At 58.9% G+C, this 17,308-nt stretch overlaps 1 protein-coding gene across 13 annotated transcripts in view; it reads left to right on the top strand.

Moving 5' to 3' along the window:
* XXYLT1 (xyloside xylosyltransferase 1) overlaps nucleotides 1-17,308 on the top strand; it is a 190,455-nt gene that overhangs the window by 74,568 nt on the left and 98,579 nt on the right. For 4 of the 13 annotated variants that reach the window (XM_041770338.1, XM_041770397.1, XM_041770366.1 and 1 more), the window contains exon 4: nucleotides 536-621. The exons of 5 other annotated variants lie outside the window; for them this stretch is intronic. In XM_041770338.1, coding sequence (XP_041626272.1) covers nucleotides 536-621 — 86 coding nt within the window. Of the gene's footprint in view, nucleotides 1-7; nucleotides 385-535; nucleotides 622-9,769; nucleotides 10,273-17,308 lie in introns of those variants that run through there. 4 more of the 13 variants (XM_041770356.1, XM_041770405.1, XM_041770327.1 and 1 more) reach the window with 4 other exon arrangements.

The following is a 17,308-nucleotide window of genomic DNA, read 5'->3' as shown; positions in this document are numbered from 1 at the left end:
AACCCAGCCCCCCACTTCCATGCCCACGTGGAACTCACCGTGCGGGGCAGCCCCGGGTGGCTCGGCAGTTAGCGCTGCCTTCAGCTCAGGGCGTGACCCTGGGTCCTGGGATCGAGTCCCTCGTCGGGCTCCCTGCATGGAGCCTGCTTCTCCCTCTGCCTGTGTCCCTGCCCCCCCTCCCCCTCTCCGTCTCTAATAAATGAATAAAATCTTTAAAAATAAATAATAAACTCACTGTGCTTCCTGGGAAGTGATGGACTGTGGGATGCTGAGCTAGTGGTAGAGGCACCTTTTTCTCTAGGGTCCCTGTTAGTATTCTTTTTTTTTTTTCTTTTTTCTTAATTTTATGTATTTGACAAAGCGAGAGATTGAGCACACAAGCAGGGGGAGCAGGAGAGGGAGAAGCAGGTTTGGAACCTGGTTTGCCAAAGACGGACACTTAACCAACTGAGCCAGCCAGGTGTTCCCCCCCCCCCCCCCCCCCCCCGTTAGGATTCTGTTGAGTCAAACATCCCGTGACCTTTCTTGTCTGCAGATTGGGAGCCACGGTCATTTCGGGTGGAACGGCCCTGTCTTGGCCCTTTCTCTTCCTCTTTGTCGGAGAACTAGACCACCGGACAGGTAACTCCTCGTAGGTGACGTGTTCGCTCTGGGATACACGGCCGAAGGGGAGAAGGGCCCGATGCTTTCTCTGCAAACGGGCAGCTGTATGTTACACACACGTCAGTCCAGGATACTGTTTTGAATCTGCTTCCTTATGAACGTAGGACTGTAGGACCCTCCTTATGCAGAGCCTGCGACACTATAAATATGTATCCGCAGGCAGAGCAGATGCCAAAGATGCAGATTTCTTTTTTTTTTAGCTTTTTTTTTTTTTTAATTTTTATTTATTTATGATAGTCACACAGAGAGAGAGAGAGGGGCAGAGACCCAGGCAGAGGGAGAAGCAGGTCCATGCACCGGGAGCCTGACGCGGGACTTGATCCCGGGACCCCAGGATCGCGCCCTGGGCCAAAGGCAGGTGCCAAACCGCTGCGCCACCCAGGGATCCCGGAAGATGCAGATTCCTTCTTGATGCCGAAGAAATCCCATTTGGGCCGTTCTCAGAAGCTGTGGATTTGTGAGGCAAGAATCAAGTCACTTGATTCCCAGGCCTCGGTTTTGTTTTTTTAATGTATAAGTGGGGATAGCTACACCTGAAGCATAGAATTACCAGGGAACGTACATGAAGCAACGGGAAAGCTGCAGTCGTGGGAGACGCTCAGTGGAGGGCACTTGCTCACTTTCCTCCCGTAATCCTCCCAGCTCTTGTTTGTTTTCTTTTCGAGATGGTTCGTTCTACTGGATACTTCTGCTCAACCCCATACGGGGTTGTCAGTTAAGGCACACGACATTCACTTACGTTGGATTTCAGAAAAAGAGCAAATAATTGCCTTTTGTATGTATCCTCCAAATACTGCAGGGGACATACATCTACAGAACAGTTATTTGCTGTTTATATGGAATTTAAATCCACGGACACCCTGTTTTTTGTTGGTTTGCATGTTTTGCTAAACCTGGTAGCTCTACCCCTACCCAAGAGTTAAAACCTCTGTTTAGTAGAAGGGAGTGATCCGGCTTTTCTACAAAATCCCCGAGTGGGCAGGAGCACAGCCTTATGGAAACGGGAGCTTGTAAGGAAAGCGGGGTGCAGGGTGCGGGGGGGTAGGCGGCCGCTCTCAACGTTTCCGCGAAGCACCAGGTCTGAGGGTCTCCGCTCTGCAGCAGCTAGAGGCCGGCTTGTGATCTGGGTCCGCGGGGAGGGCGCTGGCTTTGGGCCGTGGGGTTCCTGCTGAGCCTGGACCGAGCGTGAGCATGAGCATGGGCGTGAGCGTGAGCGAGCCTGGAGCTGGGACCACGGCCTCTCCTCCCCGTGGTGGAGCTGGCCACCCGAGGAGCTGCTGAATGGGAGCCTTGTTGGTGGAGCCGCTGGCTTCCGGCTCCTTCTCTGTTGGCTCCGCGGGCCCGCTGTGTGCTGTTTGAGCCCGAACCCACCATGAGGTGGAAGCAGCAGGCTGGTCCTGTCAGCTGCTGATAACACACCACTGGGCAGGAATTCGCTTTTGCGTCCGGTATTGTAATAGCGTCTGCTCTTCCAGCTCTTTAAAAACGCGGTTTTTATCGGTCGCGTCTGTGCCCGCCTGGCCCCTCTCCGGGTGGCTGGAGTGCCCAGTCTTTCCGCAGGTGTAGCCTTGATCCGTCGAGGGCCGCCAGGAGCGAGTGAGGACTCAGCGCAGGGCTGGGAGACGGACGTGCGGGATGGCCCCACCTGTGCCATTCAGCGGGCGCTGCGTGGCCGGGGGCGCGTTGGGACCCAAGCACTCACGGTGGGGTTGGCTGGAGCGTGGAACCGCCATGTGCGGGGTGCCTGGTGGAGACTGACGCTCCCGACTGGTCGTGGCCGATTGTCTCGTCCTGGTTCAACCCCTTAGTGCTGTGACCCCAGGGAAGTCCCTTAACTCCTGGGGTGGTTCCCTCGTGTGTAACTAGGAGCGACTGACGGCAGAATTAGTGCCACTATTGTGGCGTCTTGGCCCTTGAACTCCCTGCCTGTGTGTAGGACCTCCCTGCCGTATAAACCTCCTGCCCTTTTTGGAGGACAAGAGGGCCGATCCTTTACTTCCTGCCCTGGTGGCTGGGGTGGTGGCTAGGGTGTCGATGCTGGATGCTGTGCACCGTCCTTCCCCCTCTCCCTCCCTCCCCTGAGATCAGCGCCGTGAATTTAGTGTCTATGCAGGGAGGTTTTATGCTCTCACTGTATACCCGAAGCTGCGTGGGCTACTTGCAAGACAGCGTTACAAGGAGGAATCAGCCGTCCACAATAAAGGAGGGAGCTCTCAGTCTGGTCCGTGGGAAACCAGGAGCTCGGAGAGGGGGAGCTGCGCAGGTGGAAGACGGCAGCGTGGGGGTAGCCAGCAGGGAGGAAGGAAGGGGGCCGGCACCCCCTCCTGCTTCCCACAGTGTCAGCCAAGGTATGTCAGTGCCCTGCAGAGGCCCAGCTGCTGTCCACACCCCGGTGCCCCCCAGGGCCCCAGCCCTGCTCACCCATCACCAACGAGCTTTCTGCTCCACCAAGACGTTCACTTCATTGTTTGAACCCTACTGTCCTTTGCCCTGCTGCACTGCTTGAAATAAAAAAAAAAAAATTCAGGGCAGCCCTGGTGGCCCAGCAGTTTGGCACCGCCTTCAGCCCAGGGCATGATCCTGGAGACCCGGGATCAAGTCCCACGTCGGGCTCCCTGCATGGAGCCTGTTTCTCCCCCTGCCTGTGTCTCTGCCTCTCTCTCTGGGTCTCTCATGAATAAATAAATAAAATATTTTTAAAAATTCATTATATGAAAGTAATGTATTTTCATTAAAGATTCAAGAAGTATATGAGGACTCTTATTTTCCCAGAAATTTTCCACCAATTTACCAACGTGCGTGTGCGCGCATACGTGGATTCATACTTTATACCCTTGTGCATGTTTTTTTTGGTTCACTTACCAGTGTATCTTGGCCACCCTTATACCCAACTCAGTATTTCTGCATTAAGCGTTGGTGGTCTCCCAATAGGATTATCATTATTATTGTTTTATTCAGGAAAACTTCAAACATATGCAGAAGGAGACAGACTCCTGCAGTTCGCTGGGTGCACGAGTGTTCATGGAGCTTAGGCATCCCCAGCCCATGGCCAGGCCGGTTGCATCCCTACTCCTCGCCTCTCCTCTTCCTCCCTCCTCTGGATCTCTGTTGTCTTGAAGCACGTCGCAGCCCGTACATACCACTGCACCTGTAAATGTCAGCTCTCATCTATTATTTGTTTTTTTTGTTTGTTTTGTTTTGTTTGTTGTTGTTGTTGTTGTTTTTTTAAAGCATCCTATTAGCTGTCGCCTGGTCTGGAGCTGAGGAGGGTTGTGTGAATTCATCGTGTCATTCTGTCCTCTGCTTTTTTTTTTTAATTAATCAAAATTGAGCCTGTCAGTTTCTATTAGAGTTCAATCTGAGTAACGGAAAAAAGGCCATAGTGGCTGAGAAAGAGGCTGAGAGTTTCCTCAAGTCCCCGGGCCCCTGCAGGCCCGCCCGTGTGGTCCAGAGGCGGTGACGGGGCCCCCCAGGAATTACAGGAGGGGAGGGAGAGTCCTGCCCTGCAGTCGACATAAAAATACCTACTATGAGGTGATCATTTTTTACTCCCACCACTGGGAAAATGTGTTTTAAAAGGGAAAAGAGGGAACACCTGGGTGGCTCAGTGGTTGAGCGTCTGCCTTCAGCTCAGGGCGTGATCCCGGGGTCCTGGGATCGAGTCCTGCATTGGGCTCCCTGCAGGGAGCCTGCTTCTGTCTCTCTCTCTCTCTCTCTCTCTCTCATAAATACATAAAATCTTTATAAAAAATTAAAGAAAAATAAAGACCCAACAGGGGGCAGCCCAGGTGGCTCAGTGGTTTAGCGCCGCCTTCAGCCCAGGGCGTGACCCCAGGTCGCAGGATCGAGTCCCACGTCGGGCTCCCTGCGTGGAGCCAGCTCCTCCCTCTGCCTGTGTCTCTGCCTCTCTCATGAATAAATAAATAAAATCTACCAAAAAAATAAATAAATAAATAAAAAGGAAAAGGTGTCTACAGAAGCGCGGAATGGAACTGTGTTCCTGGGAATGTTAACCGTGGCCCGTCTGCCGCTGTGCGCCTGGGGCTGTGGGCATCCAGCGCCCGCCGAGGGCCACGGGCCGCGGGCAGGCTGCTGGGGGCGGGCTGTGCTGGCCCCAGGGGGTAGGGGGTCCTGACGGGCACAGGAGGGCTTCCCTTCCCAGCAGGCACAGCTCAGGTCGGTGTGTTTCCTCCTGCGTGTTAGCCGTGCTGGGGCACTGCTGAGCCCATAGAGACCCGTCGCCTGGTACCCGGGCAGAGGTCTCATGGAGGAGGGAGAATGGACGGGGGGGGGGGGGGCACGCTGCCCGTTCTCCTCAGGGTGCAGGCCAAGGCCCAGGCATCTAGTAGACGCCTGCTGAGTCCACGAAGGAGCACTGGTTGATTCAGGGAGAGCTGCTTCCCCGAGCTGTGCCGGCCGCTGCCAGGGGAGGGTCTGCAGTCCCCCGCCACCCTTCCTACACACAGTGCTTCCCTGTGCTTCCTCTCCAAGACAGTCCAGGGGACACGGGGTTATTCTCGAGTTTTGCTGGGCTCATCGTGTGGGTGAACTTGGAGGAACTCCGAGGGAGGAGACACGGTCCCTGCTTTCAAAGTGATCACAACATGCAGGCAGTCGGGCCGCTGAAGGTCCGTGGCGACTGAGTGGCGAGTCGGTGCTGTTACGGCGGAGATGCCTACTGCAGGGCCGCGACCCCGACTGGGGCACACGCCGTCCCCGGCTCGCTGTCCCGCCTTCCGAATCCCTGTCCGCCTTCTGAAAGGATTTGTGGAGGGGAGGTGGGATTGCTGTGTGAGCACAGCCTGCAGGAGGCTCCCAGGATGCACCCGGCTCTGTGCGCAAGGAAACGCTCACGCAGTCGGCCTTTGTCGAGCGTCCGGCTAAGCAATAGAGGGAAACTGAACCCTGCCCGTCGGAGGTTTGTGGCCCCGTTGGTGGGACGCTCCACCAGGAGATGGGCCCGGGCAGGTGCTCCCCACGGAGGCCCCCCAAAGGGTCTTACTAGAATTTGTTTCTTTTGCCAAATAAACGTCTCATTTGCAATCCAGGCAGCAAAAAAGACTCCTCTGTAAGCCTCTTCCTGGGCGGGGAGGGGATCACCGTGACTCCAGGGCCACCTCGGATACGCACTGCAGCGGGAAATGGGTACGCAGCCTCCAGGCCCTCTGCCTCCAGGTCCGCTGCAGAACTAGCCGTTGCAGAAACACCAAGTTTTAAGACTGGAGCTGAGTTTGAAATGAACACTTGGCCTCCTAGGCCTGAGCTGGGTAACTCAGCCCAACGGCAAGGAGCTGCCCGTGGGAACACCGCTCCAGGGACCCAGCCTTCCCGGGTGTGTCTGTCCTCAAGAATTTTCTATCATCATTTGTAAAAGAGGAAGCTTTTTAGGAACCAGAATTGCTTTCTGCGGATCATTTGCCCTGACGTTTGGTACGTCGTTGCTGCTGTGGGTGAGCACTCATTACGAGGTGGCCTGGTCCCGACAGGCTTCTAGAAATGTGAGGTCGGGGAGATGCTCCCGGGGCCTCCCTCCGGTCAGTGTGGCGTGAGGCACCCGTGCGTTTGGCTGCTTCTCTGGTTCCACTGGGTTCCCCGTTGGGAATCACTGCCGCCCTCCATAACATGAAGCCTGGGATCTGCACGGACCCTAAGCAAGGGGAGCTCTTTCCCTGACTCAGACCGTTTGATATGGTTTGACCCAAGAATCGTGACTTTGGAACCGTTTAAAGAGGGCGACGTCATCGTAGTGTTCTACTCAGCTGGGCAGCAAATAAGATGTTCACGTTCCTCACGTGAGGGTAGTTCATTGGTGTTGAGCTTTGAGGGAGTCTGGGAAGTAGCGTCTAAGCAAGGTAGGGACGTAATGTCGGCTCATTTTTTAGAAGGAGGAACCAGAGCGGGGGGAAGAGCATCTCTGGTTTTTTCTGCCTGTTCCTTCCTGCCGAGACGTCATCGGGGTTTGGAAAGACTATAGTGTGGATTTGGTCATTCAGGTCACCGCTCCCCTCACACCTCACCTTCCTTCAGCTGCTCTCAAAGGTCAAGGGCATCCTACAGATGGAGCCAGTGAGTAGAGACCGTCTCTGGGGCCTCTGAGCCCCCAGGACACTGAGATGTCCAGCCAAAACCTGGGAGGGGTTTGTGGACCAGATGCAGCATCCGGACTGCATGTGATGGGCCACACATGGAGGTGCCCACCAGTCCCCTGCCCAGACCAGACCGGACCAGACCGGACCGGACGGGCCCCAGTCTCGGTCCATTCGCCATATCACATTCAAAAGCATGTAAAGGTGAGTGGTGGTTTTGTATAAAATTGTAACATGAGGGGCACCTGGTGGCTCAGTGGTTGAGCATCTGCCTTCAGCCCAGGGCATGATCTCAGGGTCTGGGATCGAGTCCCGCATCGGGCTCCCTGCATGGAGCCTGCTTCTCCCTCTGCCTACGTCTCTGCCTCTCTGTCTCTGTGTCTCTCATGAATAAATAAATTTAAAAAAAAAAATTTTTTTTTAAATCTTAAAAAAAGAAAAGATTCTGTTTTCTAGATCTGCCTGACTATAGTCAGTAAAGATAAACATCATGAGAAATGGTTCTGGGGGGAAGTACAGCATAGGTGGGGCGACCGTTTAATTTCACCAATAAATTATTGTTTAAGCTACAACCCTTCAGGTGTGGACCGGGGACGCCAGTAGGGGTTCCACTGGGACAAGTGTCAAGCAGCACTCTCCTGGACCACCCGGGGACGTGTCTTCACGCTGAGCTCTGGGGGCAGAGCAGGGAGAGACAGAGGGAAGAGGGGAAGGGCGGGGAAGGGGGAGGGCGCAGAGCAAGGTGGCCACGAAGGCCGAGGTACCAGGGTCCGAGATGCAGTTGAGCTGGGCAGCGGGTCTGGACCTGCCATGTGCTGGAACCCGGGAGGGGATATCGGGTCATTCCGCGGCTGCCGTTTGCCCTTTGCCTGGACTCCCAGGAGGAAGAGGAAAAGCACCCGGTGTCTCTGAGTGCACCTCCCACGCCTGCCCCCAGCTCTCCTGTGGTCCAGGTGAGCCCACGAGCTGTCCCTTGGCCCAGCGTTGAATGGAAGCTCAGGCTCCTCTGCGGGGTGGTGCTAACACCACGGAGAGACTAATTTGCTGCCTTCGAGAGCTCACCACTGGGATTGGGTCATAATTGCATGCAGGAGTCAGGGGAGACAAGTGGAGGCGAGGCAGCTGCCCCCCAGGAGTGTAAACGCTTGGTTTTCACCATTGATTTTTGCCGGGTCCCAGAAACGCCCAAGCGCCCCTCTCACTGCGTGTTAACCGCACGTCAGCGCTTCGGCAGAGCTGCTCCCCGTCAGCCCCTGACCGGAAAGGCGACCGTGCGCTTTGGTGCATGCCGAGAGCCAGCAGATGGCCCGTGCGGGGCAGCCGGGCCTCCCCAGGCCGAGGTGCAGGGCTCAGAAAATGCCCTCCATGCCCGCCAGATGGGCTCGCGGGTACGTGCGGAGCAGGATCCCCCGAAGGTCCTGGGAGAGATCAGCAGGAGCCGCGGGTGACAGCGGCACAACCCACCTCTGGGAGGGGGAGGGAAACTGAGGCCCACACTGCGGATTTGCCCCTGTGGCCTGGCCTTGGCATTAAAAGATGGAGAAGGCCGTGGGCAGTTGATGTGAGCTCGGGACGCTTTTGGGGAGTGGCCCTCGCCCCTCATCTTCACGCGTCTGGGCTTGCGCAGCCCGGCTCAGTGGCCAGCGGCTCAGCTGTGAAGGATGCTGGGGGGGTCCCCGTTGGTGGTCTCCGTGGATGAGTCTCGGGCCTTCCCCCAGGGGTATACGGCCTGGAGGGCTGACCCTGCTGCAGCACAGGGCCGGGCACCCTCTGAGGCGTCTGCGGCCACCGGAACGCGCAGGCACCTCCGGACCTTGCATCCTCCTCGCCTTCATTCTGACACCAGGGCCCTGGTGCCCCCTCGCACCGGCCCTGCCCCGCGAAGCTCCGCAGCCCGGCTGTCCACCTGGCTTCCAGTTTCGTCTCATGACGGACAGTCTGGGTGGCTCCCAGCGGTGTGCTCCGCATCACTCCGCAGCCGAGGGACGGCCGCCCCGCGCCTGCCCCCAGATTCGCTGATACGACTTCACGCCCCCAGACTCCGTGAGCGTGGGGCCACTGGCGTCCTGCTAATTCCAAAGCCCACTTGCCACGTGGGCCCCGCTCAGGGTTCTCTGCAGCCGGCCCGCCTGCGCCCCGCCTCTGCCTCCTCCCACTGGCTCCCCTGTGCCCCTGCGCCGTCCGTCTCCACCATACGGGCCGTCCAGCCGTCTCCCGGGTGGCTGCACCCACATGTGTGGCCTCGGGCTGCTCTCCCCCCACCCCGCCCTCCCTTCGCCGTCCTCCTCCCGCAGGGCCCAGTGAGAAGCCCCCATCTCGGGAGAGCTCCCCAGAGCCTCGGTGGTCCTCACCGTGCCCCCCGCTCCTCAGCGCTGACTGCTCTGAGGTCACGCAGGTCATGACCCAGGGGACAGGTGCTTCCTGCGTGTGCACGTCTCCCCTGCCGGGGCTCATTGCTCTTTCAGGATGGCGCTAAGCATCGTCTCCCCCGTCCCAGCCTCTCGAGGCCTGGGGGCCGCGCATGCAGCCCTCGCTCCAGCCGTCATCCCGCTCTGGGTCTCTCAGGATGCACTGGGGTTTTGAAGGTTGGGTTACTTTTAAATGACGGCACCAAGTGACAGGAGGAAGCAGGGGGAGCTGCCCGTAGCCTTGGGGGTGAAGCCAGATCGCGCGTTTTTCTGGGGACGTGCATGCTCCTGTTGCACCGCGGGGTGCGCGAGAAGGTGGGGAATTGTGCAACTCTGGGTCCCACCACTTCCCAGCCAGGTGACTCTGCCTGACGTAGTTAAAGCTCCGGTTTGCTCATCTGGCGGGTGGCGGCGGCGGGGGCAGCTTTAGAAGCCAGAGGATGTGTCCTGACTCGGGACGGGAGCGTGCCGGGCAGGAAGAAGGCCACCCCTGCCCTACGTGCTCACAGCTGGACGCCGTCCCGGGCCCTTAGCTCCTCGCGGTTTCTGGGCCGGTGCGTGCCCTCGGCCATGACGGAGAACGTGACTTTGCTTTTCTGTTCTGCGGTGCAGAAGATCGGCGTGGGGAGCCCGATGGCCGCGGGGCAGCAGGTGGCCAGATGGGAGCCAGCGGCGAGTACACCTGGGCGTCGCGGCTTGCGCACCGAGGAGTGGTCGCGGCGGTCCGGTGTCGGCTGCCGAAGCAGCGCTACTAGAGGCCTCGGGCTTCTCCTTGTAACGTGGCCGTCCCCGTGCGTCCTCCCCGGCGTGCCCCACCGGTGTCTCACCCCCTTGCTGTCTGTCTCCCCACGCTCCCTCGTTACTTGGGGCCCCTCCAGTCCTCTAAGCTCCTGAGACCCTCGGGGACGGTGCCTGGCCCCTGCCTTTGTAATTCCTGAGTCATGAAACAGCCCGTAGGGAAGTTTGGCTGCTTGGTACGCAGCCAGCCCCCCGCTGGGTCACCCCCTCCTCTGGGGATTCACAATGTACTTCCACGTTCGCGACAATCCCAATCTTCCCCTTAAACACCGCAGGGCACCCAGACTCCTGTGTTGGTGCTTCAACCCCGTGCAGACTGTCTCCCCCCCCCCCCCCCCCCCCCACCTCACAGTCCACAGTCACATTTGGCAGCGGCTGGATTCCAGCTCCAGCACGTCCGGTCCCTCCGGCACAAACAGCCTGAACACTTCTTCCTCGGTGTACAGGCCTCCCCGGCGGCGCTGCGACGAGTGTGGAAGACACGACATCGCGGGTGTCTCTTCCTGGGGGTTTTGATCGTGGGGGAACGCGCAGTCGTATAGGTTTTCAGGTGAATGGAGGCAGGCTCCCCAGGGCTTTCACACCAGAGAGGGAATGAATGGTTCCAGTTATCAAAGAGCTTGGGCTGCCCTTTTTTTTTTTTTTTTTTTTTTTTTTTCTTTTTGGCTAGGTCTGCAGCCTGACTTGGATTAAAATTTCTCTTACAGTTTTGGAAATGTCAGAGTAATGTTTGCCTGCCTGCCTTCCACCCGCCATCCAGCCGTCATCCCCCCAAGACGACGGGAAAGGGGTGCCGTGGGCTTCTTCAACTGCGATGAGCCTCAGCATCCCCCCTTACCCTGCAGAAACCCCGTCCCGCTATTTGTTGCCTATTTCTACTGTAGGGTCCTTCCCACGAGTCTCGGCCTCCTGGGGCTGGGTCCAGAGCCCGCGTGGGGTCCCCAGGGAGCCGTGGAGGCGTCGGTGTGTCCTCAGCTCTGGGATATCGGAACCGTCAGCACCTGGCCGCTCTCCGCTCCCTGAGGTGCTTGGACCCGCATCCTTCATCCTGCCGAGTACTTTTTGTTCGATGCGGCGACGGAGGGACAGATCCGGGCTGGCTTCATTCAGGCCACATTCTCTGCCAGCAGCCTCGGTTTTCCCCTTTTATAAAACGAGAAGGATGCACTGAAATGTCTTTCCTAACGTCAGCAAACAGTTGCAGATCCTGTTAGAATCATTGCAGAGCCTCGGGGGTAGGGGACCCGCGGGGGCATCTTTCCTCCGGCCTGAGGTCCCCGACGGCGAATCTGACTTACCGGGTCCCAGCTTGATCGCCTCCTTCCGTGGGGGAACTTGCTGCTTCCAAGTAGCACATTAGTTTCTCTTCTGGACAAAGCTCACTGGAGTGTTTTTCTGTATATTGAATTTAAACAACCCGCTTCCCCGTGGTTTCTCCACGTCCTCCCCGCGGGGGTCCTTCGGAGACTCAGTCGCAGGGAGGCTCTCATTCCCTTTGAGGCCTCTCTGGTGCGGGCTCATACCACCTCCCGTCTCCTCCCCCCAAGGAAGGGCATTGACTTCTGAATGTCAACAAGTAGGAAACGCGGGTGGAAGGCCTTGGCTGTTGACGCAGACGCCCAGAGGCAGGAAGAGGGCCTCCCTAGAGCAAGGCCGCGCAGACACACGTCTTCCCTGGGGAGCCAGGGTCCCGGTTCATAGCTGCCCGTGTCCCACCCAGCCTCTCGCGCCGGCCTCGCCCCCGCAGGGACACGGAGCGTGGGCAGACTCCGCGGGGCCCAGTCTCCGGTCTCGCTCTGCGCACGCAGCTCAGGAGCGTCGCGTAATGACTAGCAAGGGTCATGCCCTGGCTCGGGGCACAGGGACCAGCACGGTTCCAGGATGCCTGGGCCCACGGGAAGGAGAAAGGCACGGAAGAGGAAGGCTTGGGAAAGCCAGTATCTGGAGGACACGCTTGAGCTTGTTGGGAGCCGCCCGGACTCAGGGACTCTGAGATCCCCGAAAGCAGCGGTGAGCGCCAGGTCTGGCCGCACGGACCACGCGCCCCTGCTTGCCCTCCTCCCTTGTTCCTGTCGCCATCTCCACTGGAAGGAAAGCAGCTACTTTTCCGTGGCTGCGTCATCGTTCCTGGCGGAGGGGCTGGCGCTGCCATCTCAGACCATGGACCCCGCGGAAGACGGGCGTCCGCAGCTCCCAGCAGGGATGCGCACGTCGGGCCGGTCTTTTCCAGGCCTGGTGCTCCAGAGCTGCCTTCGCTTCTCCCTGCCGGTCTGACGGGGGCCTGTGCCTTCAGCTTCCCGGCCAAGGCTGGGCGGTGCATTTTCACATCTGTTGGCTCTGGGCTGGGAGTCGAGGCCGTCGGGCATTTCTCACGGCCTTGGGTGTGTCTCTACGTGGCTGCTCTGAGAACGTTCCGCCTCTCTGGTCACCTGAAAGTTAACTTTTATACTGGAATGCAAGTGAACTGAAACCCTAGATGCCTCTGGGGTGCGCCTGGGCTGATCTCCAGGGATTTGGAAAAACTGGAGCTTTCCGTGCCCAGAGTTGCGGTGTAGGGCAGTCGTCCTGTAGTGGCTTCCGGGCCCCGCGAGCCTGGCCCACTAGGAGGTCCGGGGGGCAGGGGTCCTAGCACTCGCCACGAAGAAGGGCCCAGCATCTCGGGGGCGGTGGGGGGCTGGGTCCCCTCCTTCCTGTCTCGGCTGCGGTGCCGGTGCTGCAGCCTCGTGGCCGGTCACACCACAGGCTGGAGTTCCGTGCTGGGGCCGTGCTCACACCCTGCGTGACCGTGAGCCGTTGGCCTTCCTGTGTCCCGGCATTATCTGCAAAACAGAGACTTCCTCGCGGAGGGTGGGGGCCGTGAGGGATGAATAAGGGTTGTCGGGTGCCCGGAACAGCCGCTGGCACAAACGCGGCGTGTGACTATCTGTAAAATAAGTGAAGCCGTCGCGCCAAAATACACAGTGTCCACCGAGAATCTGCATCCGAGAGCCCCTTGCACACCAGACCGTCTGCCTGTGGTTGTTTTTCCTAGCGGGGGTGATTGAAATATGGAACATTATCACATGAGGCGGAAAAAATGACTTTGCGTGATGCAGGCACATTCTTTTAGAGTCTGGGAGGTGCCGTCACTCCTGGGATGATTTCTTCGGTCACGTGTGGGCCCACATTTCCCGCCCAACTCTTGGACACCTGCTGGATGCACCAACATTTATTTTCTCTTTTTCCTACTTCGGGAGAAAGGCCCTGCCCCTCTTTTCCTCCCACAGAGCTGACAAAGCCGTCCACCTGCACATCTGGCCGCCCCACATCTAGGGACTCTAGCGTCGCTCCGGAAGCATCACTGTCCCCTCCTGGCCAGTGCCCCACGGGAGCAGCCACCTGTGCACCCAGCGGGACCTTGAGCCGCCTCTTCCTTCCCTTCCGTGCTCCCCCCCCCCCCCAGCTAGGTCCCCGTCCGCACATCCTCATCCCATCAGGCTCCTGGTGTCCATCGGTGGACAGACACACTGACCCTCTGCTTCCACTGCCGGCAGATCTGGGTACGATGCCGTCAGACTCTGTTTTTCCAGAGCTCACGTGGAAGATTTGGTTTATAGAAAGTGGCTACTTCTGTCCTCATTTGATCAGAAAATCCCATTCATCAGAATATACAGGGTTTTTTTGAAATTTTATTTATTTGCTGGAGACCGAGAGAGAGAGAGAGAGAGAGAGAGAGAGAGAGAGGGAGAGAGCGAGCATGGGCAGGGGAGGGGCAGACGGAGAAGCAGCCTCCCCGTCCAGCAGGGAGCCGGCGCAGGGCTCCATCCCAGCCCCCCAGGACGTACACTTTGGGAATTATTCGTGGAATTAAGCAAACTGAGTTACAGTCGTCTTCGGTTTCTTCAGTGGCAACATGAGAATCTTACTGTGCGTCTCCCAGACATGTTGGAAGACCTGGGGGAGCCTTGAAGAGCCACCTTCCATTCCAGAAGGTTATTTTTATTATTAGACATTAAGAATTCAACTTTTTGGGCTCTCCTGGATGGCGGGGGCAGCGGCACATCTCCAAGTAAACAGGCAGTGGCGACGGGCAGCATCTCCCAGGCTCTTCGGCTCCGACCTGGTGCGTCAGGAAGGCTCGTTTGTCATCACCACGGCGAAGGCTGATGCGGTCGTGCCTCCAAAACCTCGCTTTCGTCTGTGGCAGTTGAGATCAATGAAGAACGGGGGCGCCCGGGTGGCTCAGTTGGTGAAGCGTCTGCCTCGGGCTCGGGCCATGATCCCGGGGTCCTGGGATCAAGTCCCGCATCGGGGGTCCCTGCTCAGCGGGGAGCCTGCTTCTCCCTCCCCCTCTGCTGCTCCTCTCTCTGTCAGATAAATCTTTAAAAAATTTATAAGTTAATGGAAAACAGAAATATGCTTTGTAATAATAACAGTAACAAGAAAAACTTACACTTAATGATCATGCACCGTGTGCCAGGCACCCTTCATGGTACTTGGATGCTTAATTATCGTGGCCCCACGAGGCTAATTCTGTTTCTATGCCCGTTTTACAGGTGAAGGAGCAGAGACACAGGCAAAAACACACGCCTGGGGTATCCCAGCCTGTAAATGTGGGGCGTGAGTTCGAATCTAGGGGCTGCTCCTCATTGCTGGGCTGCTCTGTCTCTGTCCCCCGTCCATTTTACAGAATTTGTGCAAAATGAGCAAATGGAGGAGGCAGGCCCCAAGCCTCGCCCACATGCTCTGTGCTGCGGTGCTGCGTCCCCCGGTGAGGATGGTCTGTGTGTGTCGGGGCCACGGGTAAACCCTTTCCCTCCTCGGCCGCCCTGGCCCTGCCCGGCCTGTGCTCAGGGAGCAGCCCTCCCTGACCCTCCTCCCTTTTCTGGGTTGGAACCGTTGCTGCACCCCGGTACGGATTCGGGCCACGGTCGGGAGTCAGGGAGGGAGTGTGGGGACGGTGCCTTCTTGCAAATGGAGCAGCGCTCTCTGAAGATGCGATTCCAAGCCATCCTTTGTGACTGCTGATGGGTGCTGGGTGCCTCCCGCTGCCGCGCGCCGGGTGCTGTGCATCTGGGACTGCTGGCCGCGGAGCCAAGGCCTGCCCTTGCTGCTGCTGCTGCTGCTGAAAGACGGGACTGGGGCTGAGAACCCCATCGAGGCTGCGAGCACGCCCGGCTGGCCACGGCCTGTGTGTCCCCTTCCCGCGTGAAGGCCGTGTGTCTGGAAGTGAGTGGGGATGGGGAAGGACGGGGGGAGAGCGACCTTCTCCAGCTGGTTCAGGTTCCGATTCTGGGGCGATGGAGCGAGGCGAGGCCGGCCCTTTGGTAACTAGGTTGCCCGCGGCAGAGAGAGGCTGCTGTCCCCGCCGCGGAGGAGGACGGGCTGATGGAACAGGTGGGCATGAGGGAGAGCGCTCACTGTGGCCGCTCCGGAGGGCGGGCTGCAGCGAGGGGCCCGGTGCACCCCCGAAGGGTGGCCCCAACCCTTGCCAGCCGCAGACTTTAGGCCTCGGCTGGCTGTTTACTTGCAGCTCCCAAGTGGTGCAGCCCTGGGGCCCTGGGGCCCTGGAGCCCTGGGGTCCTGCCGCCCTGGGGTCCTGCCCTCCTTCCTGCCTGTAGCTCGAGGACAGAGCCACGCCTGGGGCGGTGTGAGGCCCCCTTCGATCTCGCTTCACCCCGATCTTTCGCACCCATTCCGGCCCGCTCCCCTCCCCACACCCTGGAACTGTACGCACAGGAGCGTTCGTTCAGGTTCTCCAAGGCTCCGGCCTGGACCCAGTACCCCAGACTCCTCTGCCTCCACTGCCCTCCTCCTGCCCCCAGCTCCACGTTGAAGTCCTCCTTGTTCTATGAGCCGAGCTCAGGCGCAGGTGCAGGCACGTCCGCGACCTTCCCTGTGCATACTCCGCCCTGAAGCTGGAGTCGCCTCCCCTTCGCTCTGTCCCTGAAGCTCCTGCTTGTGCTCTGTGGACGCGCTTGCTGCCTCTTGCTCTGGTGTCTGCCCCGCCCGACGGCCACGGCCTTGAAGGCGAGAAGGTCCATGTCCCTCATCTCTGTGCCCTACTCCCAGCCGCTCTCTGCCTGGCAGTTGATCAAAGACAACAGGCTGCACAGCCCCTGTCCCTCGGGAGCCAGCTCCAGCGGCTCCGTGGAGGTGCTGCTGGCTGCGCCCTGCCCAGGTGGGAACGCTGGAGTCTACCCAGCAGCCCTCCCAGAGGGACCCAGGGGTCTACCTGGAGCTCCTGGGACTCGGGTGCATCACTCTGAGTATTCGCCGAGGTGGCAGGAAGGCGGGAGAGACCCACACGTGGCCAAAAGGCATGTGAAATGACGCTCAACCTCCTCCGTCATCAGGAAACCGCGACTCCCTGCCACGGCGCGATGGCACTGCAGGCAGCGGCTGCGACGAGAGACGGTCACGGTGGCGGCAAGGACGTGGAGAAGTCGGGGCCATCGCGCCCTGCCGGCCGGAACACCCAGCGCCGCAATCCCCTCGGAAAGCGGCCCGGCTCTCCCTCAGAGTCGAGCACCGAGCTCGCATGTGGCGCTGCCGTCCCACCCCCCGGCAGACGCCCGAGAGAACGCGCACGGGGGCCCATCAGAAACCCGTACGCGCGTGTGCACGTTCCCGGTGAGCGCCGGGGCGGCGGTCAGGACGCGGCGTATTCACGGACGGCACCTTGTCTGACCGCGGAGCGGAGCAAAGTTCTGACACGCTGCAGCGTGGAGGAGCCTGAAGCCGCTCTTCTAAGGCCCCCGCCTCCGTTGACGTGGAACGTCCAGAAGAGCCCCAGATGGTTGCGTGGAGGCCGGTGACTGAGGGTCACGGGGCTTTCTCAGGCGGTGGAAATGTTCCAGGGTGGATGGTGCCGATAGGTGCGTAGCTCCGTGAATGTGATAAAAGCCATGAATGGAAGAACCCGTCGTGGCTGAGTTTCATGGTGGTGGAGCCGTCATCATCGAAACAAAGTGAGGAGGAGGAGTCCTGCCTGCTGCGGTCCGCCGGCGCCCTTGCCCCTGGAAGGAGCCAGGATAGCAGCCCGCCCTCCGCCTGCATCTCTCCAGGATGCAGGAAGCACAAGCACTGACAGGTCCGTATGAGGCCATTTTTTAAGAATTTTATTTCACCTTTATGAGTCAGCTGCCCTGTTACGTTCCAAGACTCGGCTTGCGGTTGGATTCCTTCGCTGGCCACCGGGACACGACGGCTCTAGTAATCTTCGGTGCTGGTGGTCGCTTCGTCGCTAAAGAGTCGATTAAAAGGACTTAGAACTGCCAAGAGCTCGGGATGCAGCGCGAGTGGGGAAGACACTCAAGGGTGCAAGCTGTGGACCCGTATCCTGAGGGTTTGGCCGACGCCTGGTCTCTTATC

The sequence above is a fragment of the Vulpes lagopus genome, chromosome 1 (genome assembly GCF_018345385.1).
Source record: "Vulpes lagopus strain Blue_001 chromosome 1, ASM1834538v1, whole genome shotgun sequence".
Lineage (NCBI taxonomy): Eukaryota > Metazoa > Chordata > Mammalia > Carnivora > Canidae > Vulpes > Vulpes lagopus.
Note: the sequence above shows the minus strand (reverse complement) of the source record. Positions and strands in the feature narration are given on the sequence as shown.